This window comes from Notolabrus celidotus, unplaced genomic scaffold, assembly GCF_009762535.1.
Source record: "Notolabrus celidotus isolate fNotCel1 unplaced genomic scaffold, fNotCel1.pri scaffold_464_arrow_ctg1, whole genome shotgun sequence".
Classification (NCBI taxonomy): Eukaryota; Metazoa; Chordata; class Actinopteri; order Labriformes; family Labridae; genus Notolabrus; species Notolabrus celidotus.
The window spans coordinates 1-21,110 of NW_023260271.1; the positions used below are offsets into that span (position 1 = coordinate 1).

The 21,110-nt window shown below is 44.3% G+C and overlaps 1 protein-coding gene across 1 annotated transcript; it reads right to left on the bottom strand.

The window, feature by feature from the left end:
- Window positions 1–1,248: 1,248 nt before the first annotated feature.
- On the bottom strand, window positions 1,249–18,859 carry LOC117809832 (receptor-type tyrosine-protein phosphatase gamma-like; the record flags this gene model as incomplete). The annotated part of the gene is made up of 5 exons (XM_034679350.1): window positions 1,249–1,474; window positions 1,562–1,650; window positions 10,015–10,153; window positions 17,217–17,979; window positions 18,819–18,859. Coding segments are annotated over 5 exons (1,193 nt in total), but the record flags the coding sequence as incomplete, so codon positions are not given.
- Window positions 18,860–21,110: the final 2,251 nt, after the last annotated feature.

Here is a 21,110-nt window from a genome sequence, read left to right on the forward strand (position 1 = left end):
CTTATAGTTAGAGCTGGATCAGGCTTGGACCAGGTCTTAGTTCTGCTGCTATAGCCTTAGACTGACACACTGGGATCCTGTCTTTCCCTCTCTCTCCTCTCTCTGCCTGTCTCTCACTTTAACTCTTCCTGTCCCATTAAAGTTACTAACATAGACCTTTCTGGAGTCCCTGAGCTCCCTTGTCTCGTAGGTTCCTCTGGATCTCTGCTGTAGATTCCTTTTTTGGGGTCTGTTATTCATCCTTTCTTTCTTTCTTTCTTTTTTCCTTTCTTTCTTTCCTTCCTTCCTTCTTTCTCTCCTTCTTTCCTTCTTCCTTTCCTTTCTTTCCTTCCTTCCTTCTTTCTTTCTTTCCTTCCTTCCTTCTTCCTTTCCTTTCTTCCTTCTTTCTTTCCTGTTTCTTTCTTTCCTTCTCTTTCTTTCCTTCCTTCCTTCTTTCTCTCCTTCTTTCCTTCTTTCCTTCTTTCCTTCTTTCCTTCTTTCATTCTATCTTTCCTTCTTTCTTTCCTTCTTTCTTTCCTTCCTTCATTCTTTCTTTCCTTCATTCTTTCTTTCTTTTCTTTTTTCCTTCTTTCTTCATTTCTTTCTTTCCTTCATTCTTTCTTTCTTTCTTTCTTTCTTTCTTTCTTTCTTTCTTTCTTTCCTTCCTTCTTTCTCTCCTTCCTTCTTTCTTTCTTTCTTTCTTCCTTCCTTCTTTCTTTCTTTCTTTCTTTCCTTCCTTCTTTCTTTCCTTCCTTCTTTCTTTCTTTCTTTCTTTCCTTCTTTCTTTCTTTCTTTCTTTCTTTCTTTCTTTCTTTCCATGTTTCTTCATCCTTTATGTCTCCTTTTCCTATCCCCTCCTTTCCTTCTGTCATTCCTTCACCTCTTATTCTCCTCTTTTTCTTTCTTTTCTTCTTTCCCTCTCTTTTCTCTTTTCTTAGACCTTTCTGCAGCCCCTGAGCTCCCTTGTCCCGCAGGTTCACCCTGACCAGACTCCAGCTGCTACAACTACTACTATCCGTCTCCCCACTATCATCTCTCTCTCTCTTCATCTCCCTCTATCCCTCTCTCCAACACGGTCTCAGCAGATGTGTGTCTAACATGAGTCTGGTCCTGCTGGAGGTTTCTGCCTGTTAAAGGAACTTTGTCCTTGCCACTGTAACTTGCTAAATGCTGCAAAGTGCTCTGCTCATGGTGGATTAAGATGAGATCAGACTGAGTCCTGTCTGGAAGATGGGACTGGATCTGATCCGGTCTTGATGTTTGGGTCTTTGTTAATGATAGAACATAGAGGACGGTCTAGACCTGCTCTGGCTCCGTCATGCAGCATGCACACATCAACAGGACACAGGTGCACACAAACAAACAAACTCCCTGCAGAGATCTTCTTTTAATGTGGGAATGATCCGTACCTCAAACTCCCGCTGAAAGCCGAGAGTGTCGTGAAGCTCCGTTACGTGTTTGACGAAGTCCTTCACGGGGAACGTTGTTTGTTCGTCTGAGAGAAGATAAGTGTTGTTGTGTTGTGAGTTACAGGAAGTATCAAGAAGACTGATGAGAAGGGATTACTGGGATGGAACAGTACCGTCGTTTAACGCCACCGTGGACTGAGCAGGGATGACTCGCGGCGATGAGCTGTCCTCGATGTAGAAGTGGGCCGTCTGAAAACAGGCCCTGCAGACAAAACACACACACACACACACACACACACACACACACACATATATCAGTGGATGTCAGTCTGTGTTTCTCTGTAGTTAAAGTCACTGCATTAAACACAGACATGACTCTGTAGTTAAAGTCACTGCATTAAACACAGACATGACTCTGTAGTGGAAGTCACTGCATTAAAAACAGACATGACTCTGTAGTGGAAGTCACTGCATTAAACACAGACATGACTCTGTAGTGGAAGTCACTGCATTAAAAACAGACAGGACTCTGTAGTGGAAGTCACTGCATTAAAAACAGACATGACTCTGTAGTGGAAGTCACTGCATTAAAAACAGATATGACTCTGTAGTGGAAGTCACTGCATTAAAAACAGATATGACTCTGTAGTGGAAGCCACTGCATTAAAAACAGACATGACTCTGTAGTGGAAGTCACTGCATTAAAAACAGACATGACTCTGTAGTGGAAGTCACTGCATTAAACACAGACATGACTCTGTAGTGGAAGTCACTGCATTAAAAACAGACATGACTCTGTAGTGGAAGTCACTGCATTAAAAACAGACATGACTCTGTAGTGGAAGTCACTGCATTAAAAACAGACATGTTTACAGTGTTGTTAAAAGATGTCCTATGGTTTTAAAAGTGTTGCATCATACAAATTATAACTTTTTAAAGGGAATTGCGACGTTTTTTAGAAATAAAAAACAACAAAAATATTAATTTTCATAATATAAATCTTTAAAATGTGTAGACTGAGTTCACTTTGTGTTTAAATGATCTTCATTGATGTCATATTTCAGCCTCAGCCTCTCAGAGTCTCAGCTGTAAGCCAGAAGATGCTTTTGTTTTCATGCGACTCCTCGTTGGCCCAGATTTTCAGAGAGCACAACGTAATCTTCTCGGGAACACAGGAAAAAAGATGTTCTGTTAATCCTTGACAAGTTTTTAAACGGATGAGATCGCCTCTGATGAACTTGGCGTTGTTACGGCCAGAAATGGGCATCAAGGATTAACGCTGACAAAAAAAAAACATCAAAATGTTTGAGCTCTGAGATTACAGACGTGTTTTAGAGGAGAGGACAGACAAACAGTCGTTCTCTCTGAGAGAGTGAGGAGTGTTCATTTATCATGTAAAAGCTGGATTCAGATACGGGTCTGTTCAGGGAGTTCTGCCAAAATGTGGTTTTGCTGAAATCTGTAAGGTCTTCCTGAAGACCTCATGGTCTGGATGGCAGCATGTGTTGCTCCTAAACCTGTAGATATTGTTCAGCATTAATGGACCCTTCACAGATGTGGAAGCTACCCATGCCATGGACTCTTATGATCCCCATACCATCAGGGACACTGGCTTTGACCTGTGAGCTGATAACAAGCCGGGTGGTCCCTCTCCTCTTTAGAGTGGAGGACACAGCGTCCAGGATTTCATCAGACCACAGGACAGTTTTCCACTTCCCCTCAGTCCATCTTAAACGGCTCAGGTCCAGAGAAGTCTCTGTGGTTCTGGATCAGCTTTATATACGGTTTCCTCTTAGCATGGTTCAGTTTTAACCTGCATTTATGGATGCAGTGATTTCCACTACAGAGTCATGTCTGTGTTTAATGCAGTGACTTCCACTAAAGAGTCATGTCTGTTTTTAATGCAGTGACTTCCACTACAGAGTCATGTCTGTGTTTAATGCAGTGACCTCCACTATAGAGTCATGTCTGTTTTTAATGCAGTGACTTCCACTACAGAGTCATGTCTGTTTATAATGCAGTGACTTCGACTACAGTCATGTCTGTGTTTATTGCAGTGACTTCCACTACAGAGTCATGTCTGTTTTTAATGCAGTGACTTCCACTACAGAGTCATGTCTGTTTTTAATGCAGTGACTTCCACTACAGAGTCATGTCTGTTTTTAATGCAGTGACTTCCACTACAGAGTCATGTCTGTGTTTAATGCAGTGACTTTCACTACAGAGTCATGCCTGTGTTTAATGCAGTGACTTCCACTACAGTCATGTCTGTTTTTAATGCAGTGACTTCCACTACAGAGTCCTGTCTGTTTTTAATGCAGTGACTTCCACTACAGAGTCATGTCTGTTTTTAATGCAGTGACTTCCACTACAGATTCATATCTGCGTTTAATGCAGTGACTTCCACTACAGAGTCATGTCTGCGTTTAATGCAGTGACTTCCACTACAGAGTCATGTCTGTGTTTAATGCAGTGACTTCCACTACAGAGTCATGTCTGTGTTTAATGCAGTGACTTCCACTACAGAGTCATGTCTGTGTTTAATGCAGTGACTTCCACTACAGAGTCATGTCTGTTTTTAATGCAGTGACTTCCACTACAGAGTCATGTCTGTGTTTAATGCAGTGACTTCCACTACAGAGTCATGTCTGTTTTTAATGCGGTGACTTCCACTACAGAGTCATGTCTGTTTATAATGCAGTGACTTCCACTACAGAGTCATGTCTGTTTTTAATGCAGTGACTTCCACTACAGAATCATGTCTGTTTATAATGCAGTGACTTCCACTACAGAGTCATGTCTGTTTTTAATACAGTGACTTCCACTACAGAGTCATGTCTGTTTTTAATACAGTGACTTCCACTACAGAGTCATGTCTGTTTTTAATACAGTGACTTCCACTACAGAGTCATGTCTGTTTTTAATACAGTGACTTCCACTACAGAGTCATGTCTGTGTTTAATGCAGTGACTTCAACTACAGAGTCATGTCTGTTTTTAATGCAGTGACTTCCACTACAGAGTCATGTCTGTTTTTAATGCAGTGACTTCCACTACAGAGTCATGTCTGTTTTTAATGCAGTGACTTCCACTACAGAGTCATGTCTGTTTTGAATGCAGTGACTTCCACTACAGAGTCATGTCTGTTTTTAATGCAGTGACTTCCACTACAGAGTCATGTCTGTTTTTAATGCAGTGACTTCCACTACAGAGTCATGTCTGTGTTTAATGCAGTGACTTCCACTACAGAGTCATGTCTGTGTTTAATGCAGCTCTTCTTGTTGGATTGGACACGTTGCATCCTTCACCTCGGGTTAATTTGCTTCCCTTCTTTCTTTTATCCGTTCACTCGTTCCTCTGAGAGCTCTTGATCCTTCACTTGTTCGTCTCAGATCCTTTAAAACGACTCAGCTGTTTGCTAATTTGCTGTTCATCTCTCAGTTTGTCTAAAGAACTTGTAAAGTCGACCACAATCCGCTCAAACTGCTTGACCTCAAATGCACAGCAGCAGCAGCAGAGTCCAAATGAGCACCGTGTTGTCGAGAGGAGGGGGGGGGGGGGGGATGAAAAAGGACACAACAGCCGCAGGATTAGTGTAGTTTGGCCTCCTGCCGCTCGCCCTACAAGACGCTGACACGATTCCCTCTGTCCGACATAATCAGGCGAATGTCCTTTTCCATCCCCCGACCCTCTCTGGACGGTCTCCTCTGAGTGGACGCTCGCCGCCGAGGTACACCCGGGATTAATCCGCCTCCTCCTCCTCAGATTATTACCGGCTTAGCACTGCTCAATCTTGGAGGTACAACAACAAGCAGAGCCCAAAACAAGAACAATATGTGGAGCTTCTGGCACTGCAGATGAAAAATGTGGAGAAATATGACTGAAAGTGTTTACAGCACGTCGACAGCGTGTCCTTCACGGGGTGTCTGAAGTTGGTTATTTCACGGCCTGAGTGGGCAGCAGAGTTTTATTTCCCCCACTTCAATCCGTGGATGTTTTCAGCACGAGCAGAAGAGGAACTTTTGTTTGCTCTAAATCACAACGTTTCACACGTCTTCATAAAAAACACACAAAACAACATCGTTCAAGGCCGAGCGGAGGAATCAAAAACGCTGCAGACAAAGAGAGCGGCGGCGGCTCTTCAAGACCGACGGCGTCAACAGCACACAACACAGGAGGCACTGTTTGTCAAGGGGCTGCTGGTGAGCACACACACACACACACACACACACTCACACACAGAGATAAATAAAAACACTCAGCACATTGTGAAACACAGATTGAACTCGTGCTGGAGGAGACTCGGCGTCCAAGTTCAATGTAAGAGTCAGAGCGCTTTAGTCCTCACTTCACTCTCAATTTAACGTGACATATGATGAGGTTGAAGGGCAGGGGGGGATTGGGCTTCAAATTTGAGGGGTTGTGTGTGTGTGTGTGTGTGTGTTTGTGTGTGTGTGTGTGTGAAAGAGAAGGAGTCTATTCACGCCTAACAGACGATAGAAACAGGAAGTTGCTGCCGGTCTCTGTTACCCCTTTTCGACCAAGGCAGTTTCAGGGCCGCTTCGGAGCCGGCTGTGAGTGAACCGGCTCCAGGACGGGAAAACTGGTTCCAGAGTGGCTCCAACTCTTTGCTGGTCTAGAACCGTGAACCGCTTACATCAGGGGCGAGGGGGGCGAGGGGGGCGGGGTTGCCGTGATCAGAAACACAAACCAAACGTGTTTCTGTCCTGCAGCGAACAAATAAAAGAGACTAATGGAGCTCCAGTGAAAGTTCAGACAGGAAGACTATAAAGCAATCACAGCAGTTGTTTAACTCTCTCTTCCAGCTGCAGGCTCCGGAGAGCTGTCATTGGCTAATCAGCAGCGGCGTCATCCAATAGCTCAGTGGCACGCCCTTATCATCAGCCTATCAACTCTCTGCTGTCTTCTTAAATGTGTCTCTCTCTCCTGCTAGTTCCTTCTTGCATTGATGGTGCGCACCCCTCCACCTCCCCGTCTCCACCTGGTCTCTGCAAGTCTTCATTACCTAGGATCATCAACCACCTACACCAGAGTCTGGACTCTAGGGGGATTTCTTCAGCTGCCAAATTCACACATCCTACGCTCACAACATGATCCCCATAGAGTCCTTACGCCAAAGATTTCTGTCAAGTTCCATCATTCATTCAGTTTTAATAAAGAACCTTTAATATTCAAACTGTGTCTCTCCTGATTGAAATGGATTCCAAGACTAAGCAGCGGTCGGCCGAGGAGGCGAGCTGCCGTTGTCCGCCATCGTTGTTGTTGTGAGGGAAAGTTCGCTCTAGCGCTGCTGGGACAAGCGGTCAGGTAGATCTGACGTCATGGCGTGCCTCTTCCATGGGGAAGCCAAACGGGCGCCGTGTTGGTTCGAGAGTTCAACCAGCTCCGAACCAGAGCGAGCACCAGCCCGGAAATACAACCCGGTTCACGTTGGTTGAAAAGAGGTAAGAGGGGATTTGATGTTTAAGGAAGCATTGACGAACTAGTTCATCATGTTTTGGTGATTCTCAGTTGATTTAGTGTAAAAACTCAGGATGTGTATCAGAGGAAAAGGATGAGGTTCAGATTCACTCTGCAGGTAAAAGCAGAAACGTCTGTTCTACCTCAAAAGAAGACCGAACTTTGAATCCGGCTGCACCGAAAAGCAAGGTGCTTCCTCTGCACCGTGCTTGTACAGTGGGACAGAGACGGTCAGCGTTCCTACACACTTTTTAAAACCTAACAGAAGAGAAATACAGTTTTTGCACAGCTGGAAAACTGTAATTTACACAGTTGTGGTTAATTTAACTCTAAATCCAAAGTTCAAAACAGTTTGAAATATTTTGGAAGTCACATCATAATCGTTGTTTGTCAACCGCTGACCATCCCAGGGATTAAATAAGAAAAAATAAATATTTTCAATTAGGGGTGACCCCAAATAGTGGAATATTCAACTGTTCATTCTAACGAGCCTTAGTCGACTGCCAATCTCATAGTTGAATATTTGCATATGAAACGTGGATCATTCCATTCAAACCATGGGGGTGCTCAATGTCTAATTTTACATTATTTTCCTGTTTCCTGTAAAAATAGTGTCTCATATCCTATTTTATATAAATATAGACTTATTGAATGTAATTCTGAGAACAGCTCTTGAAGTGTTAAATCTCCTTAAAGTGGTAATTAAATCTCCCCTGGTAATTAAAGGTGGACTCTCCCATTTAGCAGGACCTGTGGAGCAGACGTACCTCAGCTGGTCTTTAAATCTTTCTACGTTCATGGCAGCTCAAAATGTCAGGAAATAAAACTTCAGTTGATCCTAAAAACTAGTGATGAAGATGAGGAGCAGCTTCATGAAGAGGGCTGTGAGATCAAGGATTACCGGACCACACAAAAACTGTACGGGGGCCAAAAGAACCAGGAAGGATACCCCAAAGCTGTCTGAAGCCTCAAAAACAATCCACAGCATCCCATCCACCTCCACATCATCAGAGAGGATATTCTCAAAGACAGGATTTACAGTCAACAAAGACAGGAGCGCACTTCTGCCCGTACACACGATGGTTTTCCTCACGTACAATTTGAAAAGACTCAAGCGGACAAAGACGAGATGAAAGACTGTTTTAAAAGGTTCTGTTAAGAGATTTAAAAACCCTTTAGCTGGTTCAGGTTTGATTTTGAACATTATACAAATGTTTAGTCTTAAGTTGGACAGACTACCCTCTGCAGTGCTGCTCTCTGCTGTGTGAACACTGTTTAAATATCTCCTGATTCCTTTCTCTATAGTGGAGCGTTGTTCCATGTTTAACTGATGGTGGTCTTATTTGAGTTTTCTCTCCTTCATCACCTCGTTGTTTTTACAATATAGATTTAAAACATCTAAGTTTTATACTTCTAATATTCTGTTGTCCCTTTTACTTTAAGCTCTGAGTCTCTTAATTGTAAAGGGTTATGTGTAATATTGTCATGCGGTCACCATCATGCAGACTTTGGGTCAATAAGGAAAAACAACAAACATTCCACTATTCATCCACTACGGGCAAAATCTGATGAATCAGATTCAACTAAGCAAATCCTTAGTCGGGCTCACCCCTAATATTTACAGTAGAATTTTCAACATACAACAAGTTATAGAGGGCCCTCCATCCATCCATCCATCCATCCATTTACTTCCACTTATCCGGGGTCGGGTCGCGGGGGTAGCAGTCCAAGCAAATTGACCCAGACATCCCTCTCCCCGGCGACACTTTCCAGCTCCTCCTGGGGAATCCCGAGGCGTTCCCAGACCAGGCGGGAGATATAATCCCTCCACCGCGTTCTGGGTTTACCACGGGGCCTTCTCCCAGTTGGACGTGCCCGGAACACCTCTAAAGGGAGGCGTCCGGGAGGCATCCTTATCAGATGCCCGAACCACCTCAGCTGACTCCTTTCGACGCGGAGGAGCGGCGGCTCTACTCCGAGCTCCCTCCAGATGTCCGAGCTCCTGACCCTATCTCTAAGGCCGAGCCCAGACACCCTTCGCAGGAAACTCATTTCAGCCGCTTGTATCCGCGATCTTATCCTTTCGGTCATGACCCACAGCTCATGACCATAGGTGAGGGTTGGAACGTAGACCGACTGGTAAATCGAAAGCTTTACCTTCCGGCTCAGCTCCCTCTTCACCACAATGGTCCGATACAACGTCCGCATCACTGCTGACGCCGCACCAATCCGCCTGTGGATCTCACGCTCCATTTTACCCTCACTCGCAAACAAGACCCCGAGATACTTAAACTCCCCCACTTGAAGCAAAGTCTCACTCCCCCACCGAGAGAGAGCAATCCACCGTGAGGGCCCTCACATATGCTTTTAATTTTGGAGTTTTTGATCCTAGAAAAAAAAAGTTATTGACTGAGTGTAAACTGAGATTTATTTATAATCTCTGATTACAAAATATCCAGAATTATCACTACTTTTTCAAATTTCATTCAGCTTTTATTTTGAAAGGACACATGATAATGACCTGTGATTGGCAGGACAGTCTGTTTCTCTCCGCCAAAACAAAGCGCTCACTCCTGGATCACTTCCTGTATTTGGTACATTCCTTTTTCCAGTAGAATCTGCTGTTTGTAAATTTGTCTCTTTAAAAGTGTTTCTAATTTTGTACATTCTTTAATTTCCAAAATGCAAATTTGTTTCAGTCTTGATAAAAGTGTTTCATCCTTTGTGAGTTTGCATTGCACTTCCCAGCCACCGTAACACTGAGAGTGGAACGGTAATGTGGAGAAGGAAATCCACAAAAAATCATGTAACATATTAGACGGTGTTGATTTGATAAAGTATTCATGCAAAGTGAGATCTAAAATTTAAGACATTTTAAGGCCTTTTATTCTGAAAACCTGTTTTAAGACTTTTTAAGGATCCACAGGAACTACTATCAGTCCATTTAAATCAACCTTGGTGTTCCTCAAGGCTCAACATCAGGCCCACTGATCTTATCGCTTGTTGACGATGTCCCTGAAAGCGTTCTGGGTTTGGGTGTCGGCTCTATGCTGACGATTCAGTCGTATCAGTTAACATAAGACCACTGAAGAGAGACAGGAAATGTGGGGACTAGAAGCCAACCAGCGCTGCCTTTTTCCACTGACCTCCAGTAGATGAGGATCCCGATGAGGACCACCAGGCCGAGGATGGTGAGGGTGGAGATGACCGCCAGAGGAACCACAGCCTTCCTCTCCATGTCCCTGATGGATCCCACCCTGGACTCGTGGCTGCTGTTACTGGCGTCTGGAGAGGAGAGACAGAAGAAGACGGGGATTAAAGAGGAGAAGAATAAAACTAGTCCGGCATTTGTGACCTCCAGGTTGGATTATTTTGATTCCTCTTTCTCAGACTGCTCTAATAAGACTCTTCAGGTGGTCTGAAATACTGCAGCTCGAGTCAAACCAGAACTAGGAAGAGACGGCTCATCTCTCCTGTGTTAGCTTCTCTACACTGACTCCCCATAAAGTCCTTCTTCTGACCTACAAAGATCTTAATGCTCAGACCTTGAGCTCATCGTGCCCTATTACACCTCTAGACCACTACGCTCCCAGCATGCAGGCCTGCTCATCGTACCTGAAGTCTCTAAAAGTAGTATGGGAGGTAGAGCCTTCAGTTATCAGGCCCCTCTCCTTTGGAATCATCTACCAGTCAGGGTCCGGGAGGCAGACACCCTCTCTACTTTTAAGAGTAGGCTTCAAACTTTCCTTTTTGATAAAGCTTATAGTTAGAGCTGGATCAGGCTTGGACCAGGTCTTAGTTATGCTGCTATAGGCTTAGACTGACACACTGGGATCCTGCTTTCCCTCTCTCTCCTCTTGTCTGCCTTTTTTGAGTCTGTTTTTCTTTATTTTTCTTTCTTTCTTTCTTTCTTTCTTTCTTTCTTTCTTTCTTTCTTTCTTTCTATCAATCATTCATTCTTTCTTCCTTCTCTATCATTCCTTCTTTCTTTTTTTTCTTTATTTCATTCCTTCTTTCTTTCTTTCTCTCTATCATTCCTTCTTTCCTGTTGTCCCTCTTTCTTTCTTTCTTCTTTCTTTCGTTCCTTCTTTTTCCTCTCCTTTCCTTCCTACTTCCTTTCTTTCATTCCCTTTTCCTTTCATTCCTTCCTGCTTTCTTCCCTTCTTTGTTCTTTCCATGTTTCTTCATCCTTTATGTCTCCTTTCTCATCTCGTCCTTTCCTTCTGTCATTCCTTCCCCATTTATTCTCCTCTTTTTCTTTCTTCTGGTCTCCCTCTCTTCTCTCTTTTCTTAGACCTTTCTGGAGTCCCTGAGCTCCCTTGTCTCGTAGGTTCCTCTGGATCTCTGCTGCTGTGGACGTGGTTCAGACTCCAGCTGCTACAACTACTACTATCCGTCTCCCCACTATCATCTCTCTCTCTCTTCATCTCCCTCTATCCCTCTCTCCAACACGGTCTCAGCAGATGTGTGTCTAACATGAGTCTGGTCCTGCTGGAGGTTTCTGCCTGTTAAAGGAACTTTGTCCTTGCCACTGTAACTTGCTAAAGATTGATTGATTGTGTCGGTGTATTTTGTGGGGGGTTCATTTGGCTTGTGATAAACATTCATGTACCAGGTTCTCCATCTTCTTCCTCTCAGAAGCAAACATCAGAGAGTGTAAGAAGTAAAAGTGCGACTGAGAATGAAGGGATGAAATGTTTAATTCAACAAATGATCTCATTTCTGCCTCCACAGCAGCTTGGCCTCCCTGAACTGTTCCCAGAACTAAAACTCCAACGTTTACACATCTTCTAAAAACTACTCCACAACCCGTCACTCAAACACGATCCACACCAGCATCCGCATTCACCCACCTGCCTGCCTGCCTGCCTACGACTTCGACTCACCGCATTCACAGCGTCTGCCAAACCACTCGAGAGAAACACCCAAACGCACAAAGGCGCACAATCAAAAGTTCATCACAGATCAAATGGGAACACATTCATCAAAGTGGAGTCGATCCAGCGGCATAATTACAACTTTGAATAACTGGGAGAGAAAAAAGTGCCGGCTGAACCTGACCTCGCCGAGCTGAATCCTCCCTTTATGGTCTGATTACCAGTCAGGAAACAGTAGCAGGGATGAGCCTTGACTGGGAGCCTGTTTGTCAGAACTTACCTCTTCTGCACAAACTGACTCGGTTCAGCCGTGAAAGGCTGGGTCAGCACTGTCGACTCCTTCACAAAGAGCTCGTTGTGTGCTTTCTACTCTGAGAGAAACCCATTCACATCATCATCCATCCTGCAAATCTTTGTCTGACGCTCAGAAAACTCCCAGAACACACACACACACACACTCAGCGGCGCTGATAACGGGCAAAGAAGGAGAAGAAGAAGAAACCCAGACACAGGATGGAGAAGGTTACTCGTATTTTGGTGCAAAGACTGAAGAGACAAAGTGAGTCGATGAGAAGTTAACTCCTCAAAGTTTCCACTGAAAAGACTCCAAACTCAAAGATGAAGATGGAGTTGTTTTACTGTACATCTGGCTGTCAGGAGGTCAAGGGCAGGGATGAGGAGACACAGGGAACGTGAACCTTCTCTGACTCAAAGCATCACCTCCAAAAGACTTGGTGCTTGCTGCAGAGGGATGTTTGAACTTTGAATGAATGACTTACTCTCTCTGTTAGAGTTCAGTCTTTGTCACAGCGTTCAAAAATGTGCTTTCAAAGTAGCTTTGACGACCGAGACTTCTGCAAAAGCAAACTTTAAATCATTTAAAGTTACAACCCCTTTAAAAATCTGAACTACAACTCAAATTAAAGGCCAAATATTTCAGTTAAAATACTTTAAATTATTCAAATAATCCAACCCCCGATACAAAAGTGACGCCAAAATGTAGATAAAAAAAGAACACTGTAAACACATCTGTGTTTAATGCAGTGACTTCCACTATAGAGTCATGTCTGTTTTAATGCAGTGACTTCCACTACAGAGTCATGTCTGTTTTTAATGCAGTGACTTCCACTACAGAGTCATGTCTGTTTTAATGCAGTGACTTCCACTACAGAGTCATGTCTGTTTTTAATGCAGTGACTTCCACTACAGAGTCATGTCTGTTTTTAATGCAGTGACTTCCACTACTGAGTCATGTCTGTTTATAATGCAGTGACTTCCACTACAGAGTCATGTCTGTTTATAATGCAGTGACTTCCACTACAGAGTCATGTCTGTTTTTAATGCAGTGACTTCCACTACAGAGTCATGTCTGTTTTTAATGCAGTGACTTCCACTACAGAGTCATATCTGTTTTTAATGAAGTGACTTCCACTACAGAGTCATGTCTGTTTTTAATGCAGTGTGAAATTTCAGTGTCACACAAACTTTTTGAAGTTGGGGATGTACTTTTAAAAATAAATGTGTCATAATCTTAATCAAACATTTTACCTTAATGTGAATTTTTTCCTGCCTTTTCACTATTTTCCCATATTATTTACACTTTTAAGAATTTACTTAAAATGTGGGCACTTTTAGAATGCTTTTAGCTCCTTATATAAATCATTTATCCTTAAATTTAAGCCTTTATCACCACTTTAATTTATTATCTCAAGAAAAAACTAACAAATTCAATTAAAAAAGTTAAATTAACAAATACATCTGCAGTAAAAATACAATAAATCTAGATTAATTTGCTTGTTAAAGAAAGTCACATATTTGGAAGCAGCCTTCTGCAGCAAGTTTTAAATCTCTGTATGATGACGTGAAGAAAAATAAACTAAAAGTTTTCAATGATTAAAAAAACAAAATCATGTTTCAGTGATGGTTTTTAGTTTCTAGAGAACTACTCGAGTGATTCCTTGTTAAAGAAGAGACATAACATGCAGAACTGACTGGTTCTTTAAATCCCTCACATCAGGACCAGCTCTCTCTGTAAAATCTTAAACTGATGAGTTTTTAAGTTTATGAATCACTCCGTCTCCTGAGTGCTCTTTTGGTGACTTCTATAAATTCATTTGTAAACACAGACGGTGGAGGAAGGAGAATCAGCTGCAGCTACATAGAGCTTTGCCGCCCTCTGGTGGCCACAATGGGTAACAACAGGCAGGAGGGGAAAGACTGAATATCTCAATTGAAAACGGTCACCATGTTGGAGTGAAAGAAAGATCAAAGTGATTTGTTTACCACAAATAAAATATATGAATGAATAGAACTGAGAGTGTATGGTTTGGTTTGGGGGTCAGGTTTAGTCCAGGACATCTGTTCACCGTCTTACATCGATTGTTGTGAAGTTGAGTCCTGTTTTTTCTCTCAATGTGGATTCGTAATTTATAATCCAGAACCTTTTTTTGCCCTTCATCAGAGAATTTAATTTCTGATCAGACGTCAGGCTTGGACCAGGTCTTAGTTATGCTGCTATAGGCTCAGACTGACACACTGGGATCCTGTCTTTCCCTCTCTCTCCTCTTCCTGTCCCATTAAAGTTACTAACCATAGACCTTTCTGGAGTCCCTGAGCTCCCTTGTCCCGTAGGTTTGCTCTGACCAGCTGCTCATCGTACCTAAAGTCTCTAAAAGTAGTATGGGAGGTAGAGCCTTCAGTTATCAGGCCCCTCTCCTTTGGAATCATCTACCAGTCAGGGTCCGGGAGGCAGACACCCTCTCTACTTTTAAGAGTAGGCTTCAAACTTTCCTTTTTGATAAAGCTTATAGTTAGAGCTGGATCAGGCTTGGACCAGGTCTTAGTTATGCTGCTATAGGCTCAGACTGACACACTGGGATCCTGTCTTTCCCTCTCTCTCCTCCTCTCTGCCTGTCTCTCACTTTAACTCTTCCTGTCCCATTAAAGTTACTAACCATAGACCTTTCTGGAGGCCCTGAGCTCCCTTGTCCCGTAGGTTCCTCTGGATCTCTGCTGTAGATTCCTTTTTGGGTCTGTTATTCATCCTTCCGTCTTTCTTTCTTTCCTTCCTTCTTTCTTTCTTTGTTTCCTTCTTTCTTTGTTTCCTTCCGTCTTTCTTTCATTCATTCCTTTTCTGTTCTTCTTTATTTATTTTATTCATTTTTCCTCTCATTCCTTTCTTTATTCCTTTCTTTCCTTCTGTCATTCCTTCTCTATTTATTCCCCTCTTTTTCTTTCTTCTGGTCTCCCTCTCTTCTCTCTTTTCTTAGACCTTTCTGGAGTCCCTGAGCTCCCTTGTCCCGTAGGTTCCTCTGGATCTCTGCTGCTGTGGACGTGGTCCAGACTCCAGCTGCTACAACTACTACTATCCGTCTCCCCACTATCATCTCTCTCTCTCTTCATCTCCCTCTATCCCTCTCTCCAACACGGTCTCAGCAGATGTGTGTCTAACATGAGTCTGGTCCTGCTGGAGGTTTCTGCCTGTTAAAGGAAGTTTGTCCTTGCCACTGTAACTTGCTAAATGCTGCAAAGTGCTCTGCTCATGGTGGATTAAGATGAGATCAGACTGAGTCCTGTCTGGAAGATGGGACTGGATCTGATCTGGTCTTGATGTTGGGTCTTTGTTAGAACATAGAGTTCGGTCTAGACCTGCTCTACATTTGTTGTGATTGGCGCTTTATAAATAAAGTTTGATTGATAAAGATGTTAGAAGAAATAGAAAGTCGATTAGTTGAAGATGAAACATCCACAAGTCTTTCCAAATGCATGCTGGGAGAAAAATGTGCTGAAGTTATGGTAACTACTCGGGGGGGTTAAGTGTTCTGACATGATGATGAAGATGGCGGTGAGTTCAGCGCGGTTACTGGATCCTGTTTGGTGACGTTCTACCTTGCATGCATGACTTTTCTCTCTTCCCCAGATAAGAATGAAAAAGATGAAATGTGGAAGACAGATGAAGAACTCTTCCTGATCCCTCGGCAAGTTTTTTTTTTTCCCCCAGACAGCGACGGCTTTGTTACCTGCGACTGGATCCTCCTCTTCCTCTGACTCTCTTTCCGTGCGCTCCGAGAGACTGAAGTCCGAAGACGTCTCGTTGTCGTACAGGCCCTCACCTTGTCCCGAGCCGCTCTCCTCCTCCCCGCCCAGCGACCAGGGCGAGGCAGAGCTTACTGTGGGGATGGTCGGCGTAGCTGGGCTCGCCACCTCAGAGGTGCTTGCGCTACCGCTCTCGCTTTCAAAATAAAACGCTGAGGAGCGGTCGTCTGAGTCGTCAGGACTCTGGCCGGACTCGGGGGTCGTGGACGAGGAAACGGTGGTTGTAACTACGGTGGAATAAGGGGACGCGCTCTCTCCAGAAGCCGAGGACTGACCCTTGTCCCACTCCTGATCTACGCCCTCTTGGGAGTCGGGGAACAAGGCAGAACCAGAGGCGCTGCTGCTCGCGTCTAAAGCCTGTCCGTCAGGGGTGGGGGTGAAGGGGGAGGCTGAGGGTGAGGAGGGGAGGGCGGGGTTCCTGTTTAGTGCAGGTAACGAGGGATCCTTAACACCAGACGCCGTGGCTGCAACAGAAACGGGCACGTTACCATGGGTGAGCGAAGAGGAGGGTGAAGGGGAGATAGCGCTATGGGGGAGGACAGGCTGGTCTAAGGACGGAGATTCAGAACTCGCCAGAGACAGAGAACGAAGAAGATCGTCTACACCAACACCAGAGGCCGGAGGGAAGGCCACGCTAGAGTAGAGCTCTAAGCTAGCAGAGTCCCAGGAGGAGGAGGGGAGGGGGGCGTGAGAGGAGGCATGCAACCAGGAGGAGGACGGCTCCAGAGAACAGGCGCACAAGGCGTCAACGTCGCTCGTTAACGGAAACCCTTCACCATTCACCTCGGGGAGGAAGGACTCGATCGAGCTCCCTGTGGCGTACCTCGAGTCGTCGAACCCAGCGGAGTAAGAACGGGTTAAACCGGGAGTCGTACCCGGGAGGATGAAGTCACTAGAGAGGAGGACTGACGGCTGGAGGGTGGGAGACAGAGAAACCCCAGAGAGAGACGGATCCCAGGAGGAGTCTGAGGACCCGGAGAAGGTGGTGCCAGACGGATCCGGCACCGTCTGTAGAGGAGGAGTTTCGCTAAACACTGAGGCGTCACCTGAAGACACCGAGGAAGACCCGGACAACAAATCACCATCGCTATCATCGAACCCGACACCCACCAGGGAGACGTGGCGAGTCTCCGAACCAGACATGGGGAGCGAGGGGAGAGGGAGGCGGGGCAGAGTGGAGGCAGGAGAAGCTGGGTCGCTGTTAAGGAGCGGTGCGGTAGCGGCATGCTGGGTGTCCGACGCTGAGGCGGGCAACAGAGGCCGGGAGGAGGAAGGAGGGTCATGCAGGCAGGTGGAGGAGGAAGGGTCCGCAGAGTCACACAGGGGGGAGGAAGCAAAGGAGGAGGAGGAGGAGGGGGACACAGAGGGGCTCTCACCGTTGGACAGCGGCTGTGTGGTCTGCAAGAGAACGCCACTCAGACGCACAGTAGTGCTGGAAGACTTAAAATGAGGCATGCTGGGACTTGTTGTCCTGCGTGGAACCGCTCCACCTGAGGAGGAAGGCTGTGCGGTGGAACTTCCTGTTCCTGCTCTGATCCCCGGGAAACCTCCCGATCCAGCAGGAACCCCAGAATCCGTAGTTGTGCCTTCGTTGTTGGGACGTGCCACTCCTGGATCAGTCTTGGCGTGGATGAAGGGTGGTGGTGTTCTGCTCGTGTCTCCTTTACGGGACGTGGAGGAGGTGGTGGTGCTAAATGACGAAATACTTTTACCACCTTTTGTTTTTGTGCTTGTAAACGTCGGAGGAGCAGTACTGGCGCCCCCTTGGGGAGTCTTTGGACCTCCAAGGACACCGCCCGTCTTCACACTTGGGTACGAAGACGTCGTGGTGGAGTAAGATGAAGCACTGCCCTTCTTTCCTTGTGCTATAGTGACCTCTGGTGGCGAAGTGGAGGTACTACGATGGGTGGTCTTCCCAGAGTTGCTCAGGACTTCACCGTACTGGGTGGACCGGGCCGCAAGAGCAGAATCAGTGGTGGTTTTTCTTGGTCCAGATTCTGTTGTTGTGGTTCTGACGCCAGGTGGAAGCAGAAAGGCGGAGTCAGTGGTCGTAGTCCGCGGCAGGTTTGTGGGAATCACGACAAGATCGTAGTCGTCAGTTTGGGAAGGTTCATTCCAGGACGGATCGGGTTCATAGTCCTGTTGGAGAGGAAAAATGTTAATGTTAACTTCCACTACAGAGTCATGTCTGTGTTTAATGCAGTGACTTCCACTACAGAGTCATGTCTGTTTTTAATGCAGTGACTTCCACTACAGAGTCATGTCTGTTTTTAATGCAGTGATTTCCACTACAGAGTCATGTCTGTTTTTAATGCAGTGACTTCCACTACAGAGTCATGTCTGTGTTTAATGCAGTGATTTCCACTACAGAGTCATGTCTGTTTTTAATGCAGTGACTTCCCCTACAGAGTCATGTCTGTGTTTTAATGCAGTGACTTCCACTACAGAGTCATGTCTGTGTTTAATGCAGTGACTTCCACTATAGAGTCATGTCTGTTTCTAATGCAGTGACTTCCACTACAGAGTCATGTCTGTGTTTAATGCAGTGACTTCCACTACAGAGTCATGTCTGTCTTTAATGCAGTGACTTCCACTACAGAATCACGTCTGTGTTGAATGCAGTGACTTCCACTACAGAGTCATGTCTGTGTTTAATGCAGTGACTTCCACTACAGAGTCATGTCTGTGTTTAATGCAGTGACTTCCACTACAGAGTCATGTCTGTTTTTAATGCAGTGACTTCCACTACAGAGTCATGTCTGTGTTTAATGCAGTGACTTCCACTACAGAGTCATGTCTGTTTTTAATGCAGTGACTTCCACTACAGAGTCATGTCTGTGTTTAATGCAGTGACTTCCACTACAGAGTCATGTCTGTTTTTAATGCAGTGACTTCCACTACAGAGTCATGTCTGTTTTTAATGCAGTGACTTCCACTACAGAGTCACGTCTGTGTAATAGTTTAAAAGTTGTCCTTACCTCTATGTTAAATTGATCTGAATCTGGATCTGGGGAATTATCTGGTGGAAAAAATAGCAGAATTTGCATAATTAGAAACAAAAAAACAAAATTAAAACTGTCACAAAATGTCAAACTCAAAGAATATGTTTCAACTTGTTTCTTTGTTTTACTTTTTAATTTATGTGAGCTGGTTTTAATCTTATTTCTTGAGCTTGAAATTTGACCAAATTTAAAAGCTGGAGATGAAATTGTGGAAAAAACAAGAATTTTCAACATTTTATTTTTGCTTTTGATGGATGTTGATGTGTGAAATGACAGAAGGAGAAAATGGAACACATGGAAAGATTGAACACGCCACCTCAAGCAGAGTCTTTGTCATAAACACAGAATCAAACACATGCAGCACGTCAGACATATTTCAACTGTCATGCAGGGATTCCAAAAAGAATTCAAACACAGAAAAACATTTGCAATTAATAATTTTTCAGTTTCTGAAACCAGATGAGCCGAGACGAGAATCTACATCTCGTCTCGTATATATATATATTTTTAATAAAGTTTATTTGCAAATGCCACATGTGTTCACGGCAGATTGACAGCACACAGCGGGCGGGTGAGAGGGGCGGGTGAGGGGGGCGTGGCTCTTACCTGTCTGAGGTTAAGTCACACATCATGGAGACCAGTTCAAACTGGTTTTGTGAAGCATGAGGTGAGGTTTTACAAGTTTAATGAACTGGGTTTGATGGGGGGTGACTCAGGTTTTGGTGCAAAAGGATTTAAGTCGGTGAATTACATTTTTTTTCCATTTAAAAAAAGCTTTAAAAACTACAAAAGTCTTCGTGTAGTAAGAAGAAGCAGAAGAAGTCAAGACTTGATATAATCGTAATACTTCTAAATAACTGAATTCATATAAGCTGGAAAACTGAACTCAATCCCAGTTACTTTTTAACCTTTCATTTTCAAAATATCTGAAGGCTGTTAAGATGCCTTTCAACCAGAAGTACCAGCTCCAGGAACTACTCTTCAAGGAACTAAAGGCGTTTTTCACCGGAGGAACTTTACCCCTGAACTACGTGCGTTTCGACCAGTGGACCCAGGATCTAAATTTAGTTCAGGGGTAGAAAATCTCCCCCCTTAAAAGCCCCTGCTTTTGGGGTAGTACTGTTCAAACGTCCCAGGACTTTCGGGGGCAGGGCCTGCAAAAGAAGAAGCTGTGATTCTCTTGATTTAGCAGCTTGTAACAGTAGTCTTCTCTCAGCCCACCGTGAATGCGTCTCTCCTCCCGGTGTTCCGGTTTTAAAAGTGACCCTGTAAACTGGAGACCTTCAGCTGAACGTGTCAGTGTTTGTGGAGTTTACACAGCTGTTGAAACACAGAGGGAGTTCCTGGGAATGCAAACTAGTTTAGTTTTTATTAAGATTTCAAAATATCCTCATCAGATATTTAATGATGGTCTAAAGACGTTTATGAGGGATGCATCCGGCTGAGAGTCTCCAGTTAACAGGGTCGCCGTTTAAACCAAAACACCGGCCGATCTCTGCGATCACGGCTTTTTGAGTTCAAAAGGATTTTAAAGCCGTGTTGAAACGTCTTTGCTACTCGCGCTTATCTCCTCTCACGTGTTGATTCAGTGAATCCATCTGTGATGAAATATAGCACCATCTAAAACAGGCTCCGGGTCAACTTTTTTGTCAAATTTTTTTTGTCAATTTTTTTTTGTCAATTTTTTTTTGTCCATTTTTTTTGTCCATTTTTTTTTTTTTTTTTAATAAATTTTTTTTTTTGCAATAAATTATTTTTGGTAAAAAAAAATTTTTCAATTTCTTTTTTCAATTCCTTTTGTCATTTTTCTTTTCAAAACATTTCAATATGAAATATAGCACCATCTAAAACAGCGCCAGCTGAGTCTCTTCATGCTAACAGGCTAACTGTTGTGTTGCTCATAATGATACCTGCCTGTCCGTCTGCTTCTATGGTGTCATCTGTGATGAATGGCATTCCTCTTTGTTTTACTGCCCTCTACTGGTCTGGTGGTGTAGTTACTTTTTTTTCCTCCATACGTCACTGGCCTGATTTGCACAATCTACCTGGAACTTCAACCCGCGGTCGAACCGCAGACAACAATGGGGGCACAGGAACCTTTTAGATCAGGGGGATAAAATACCCTGGAACTCTTGGACCAAATGCACCTATAGTTCCTCAAAAGGTCGCTAGTTCCTGGGGAAAGTTCTGGTGGTCGAAAAGCACAGCTAATGCAATTGATGCTTCTTGTACCCGTTTACTTGCTAGCCTAGAATATCTCAACATAAG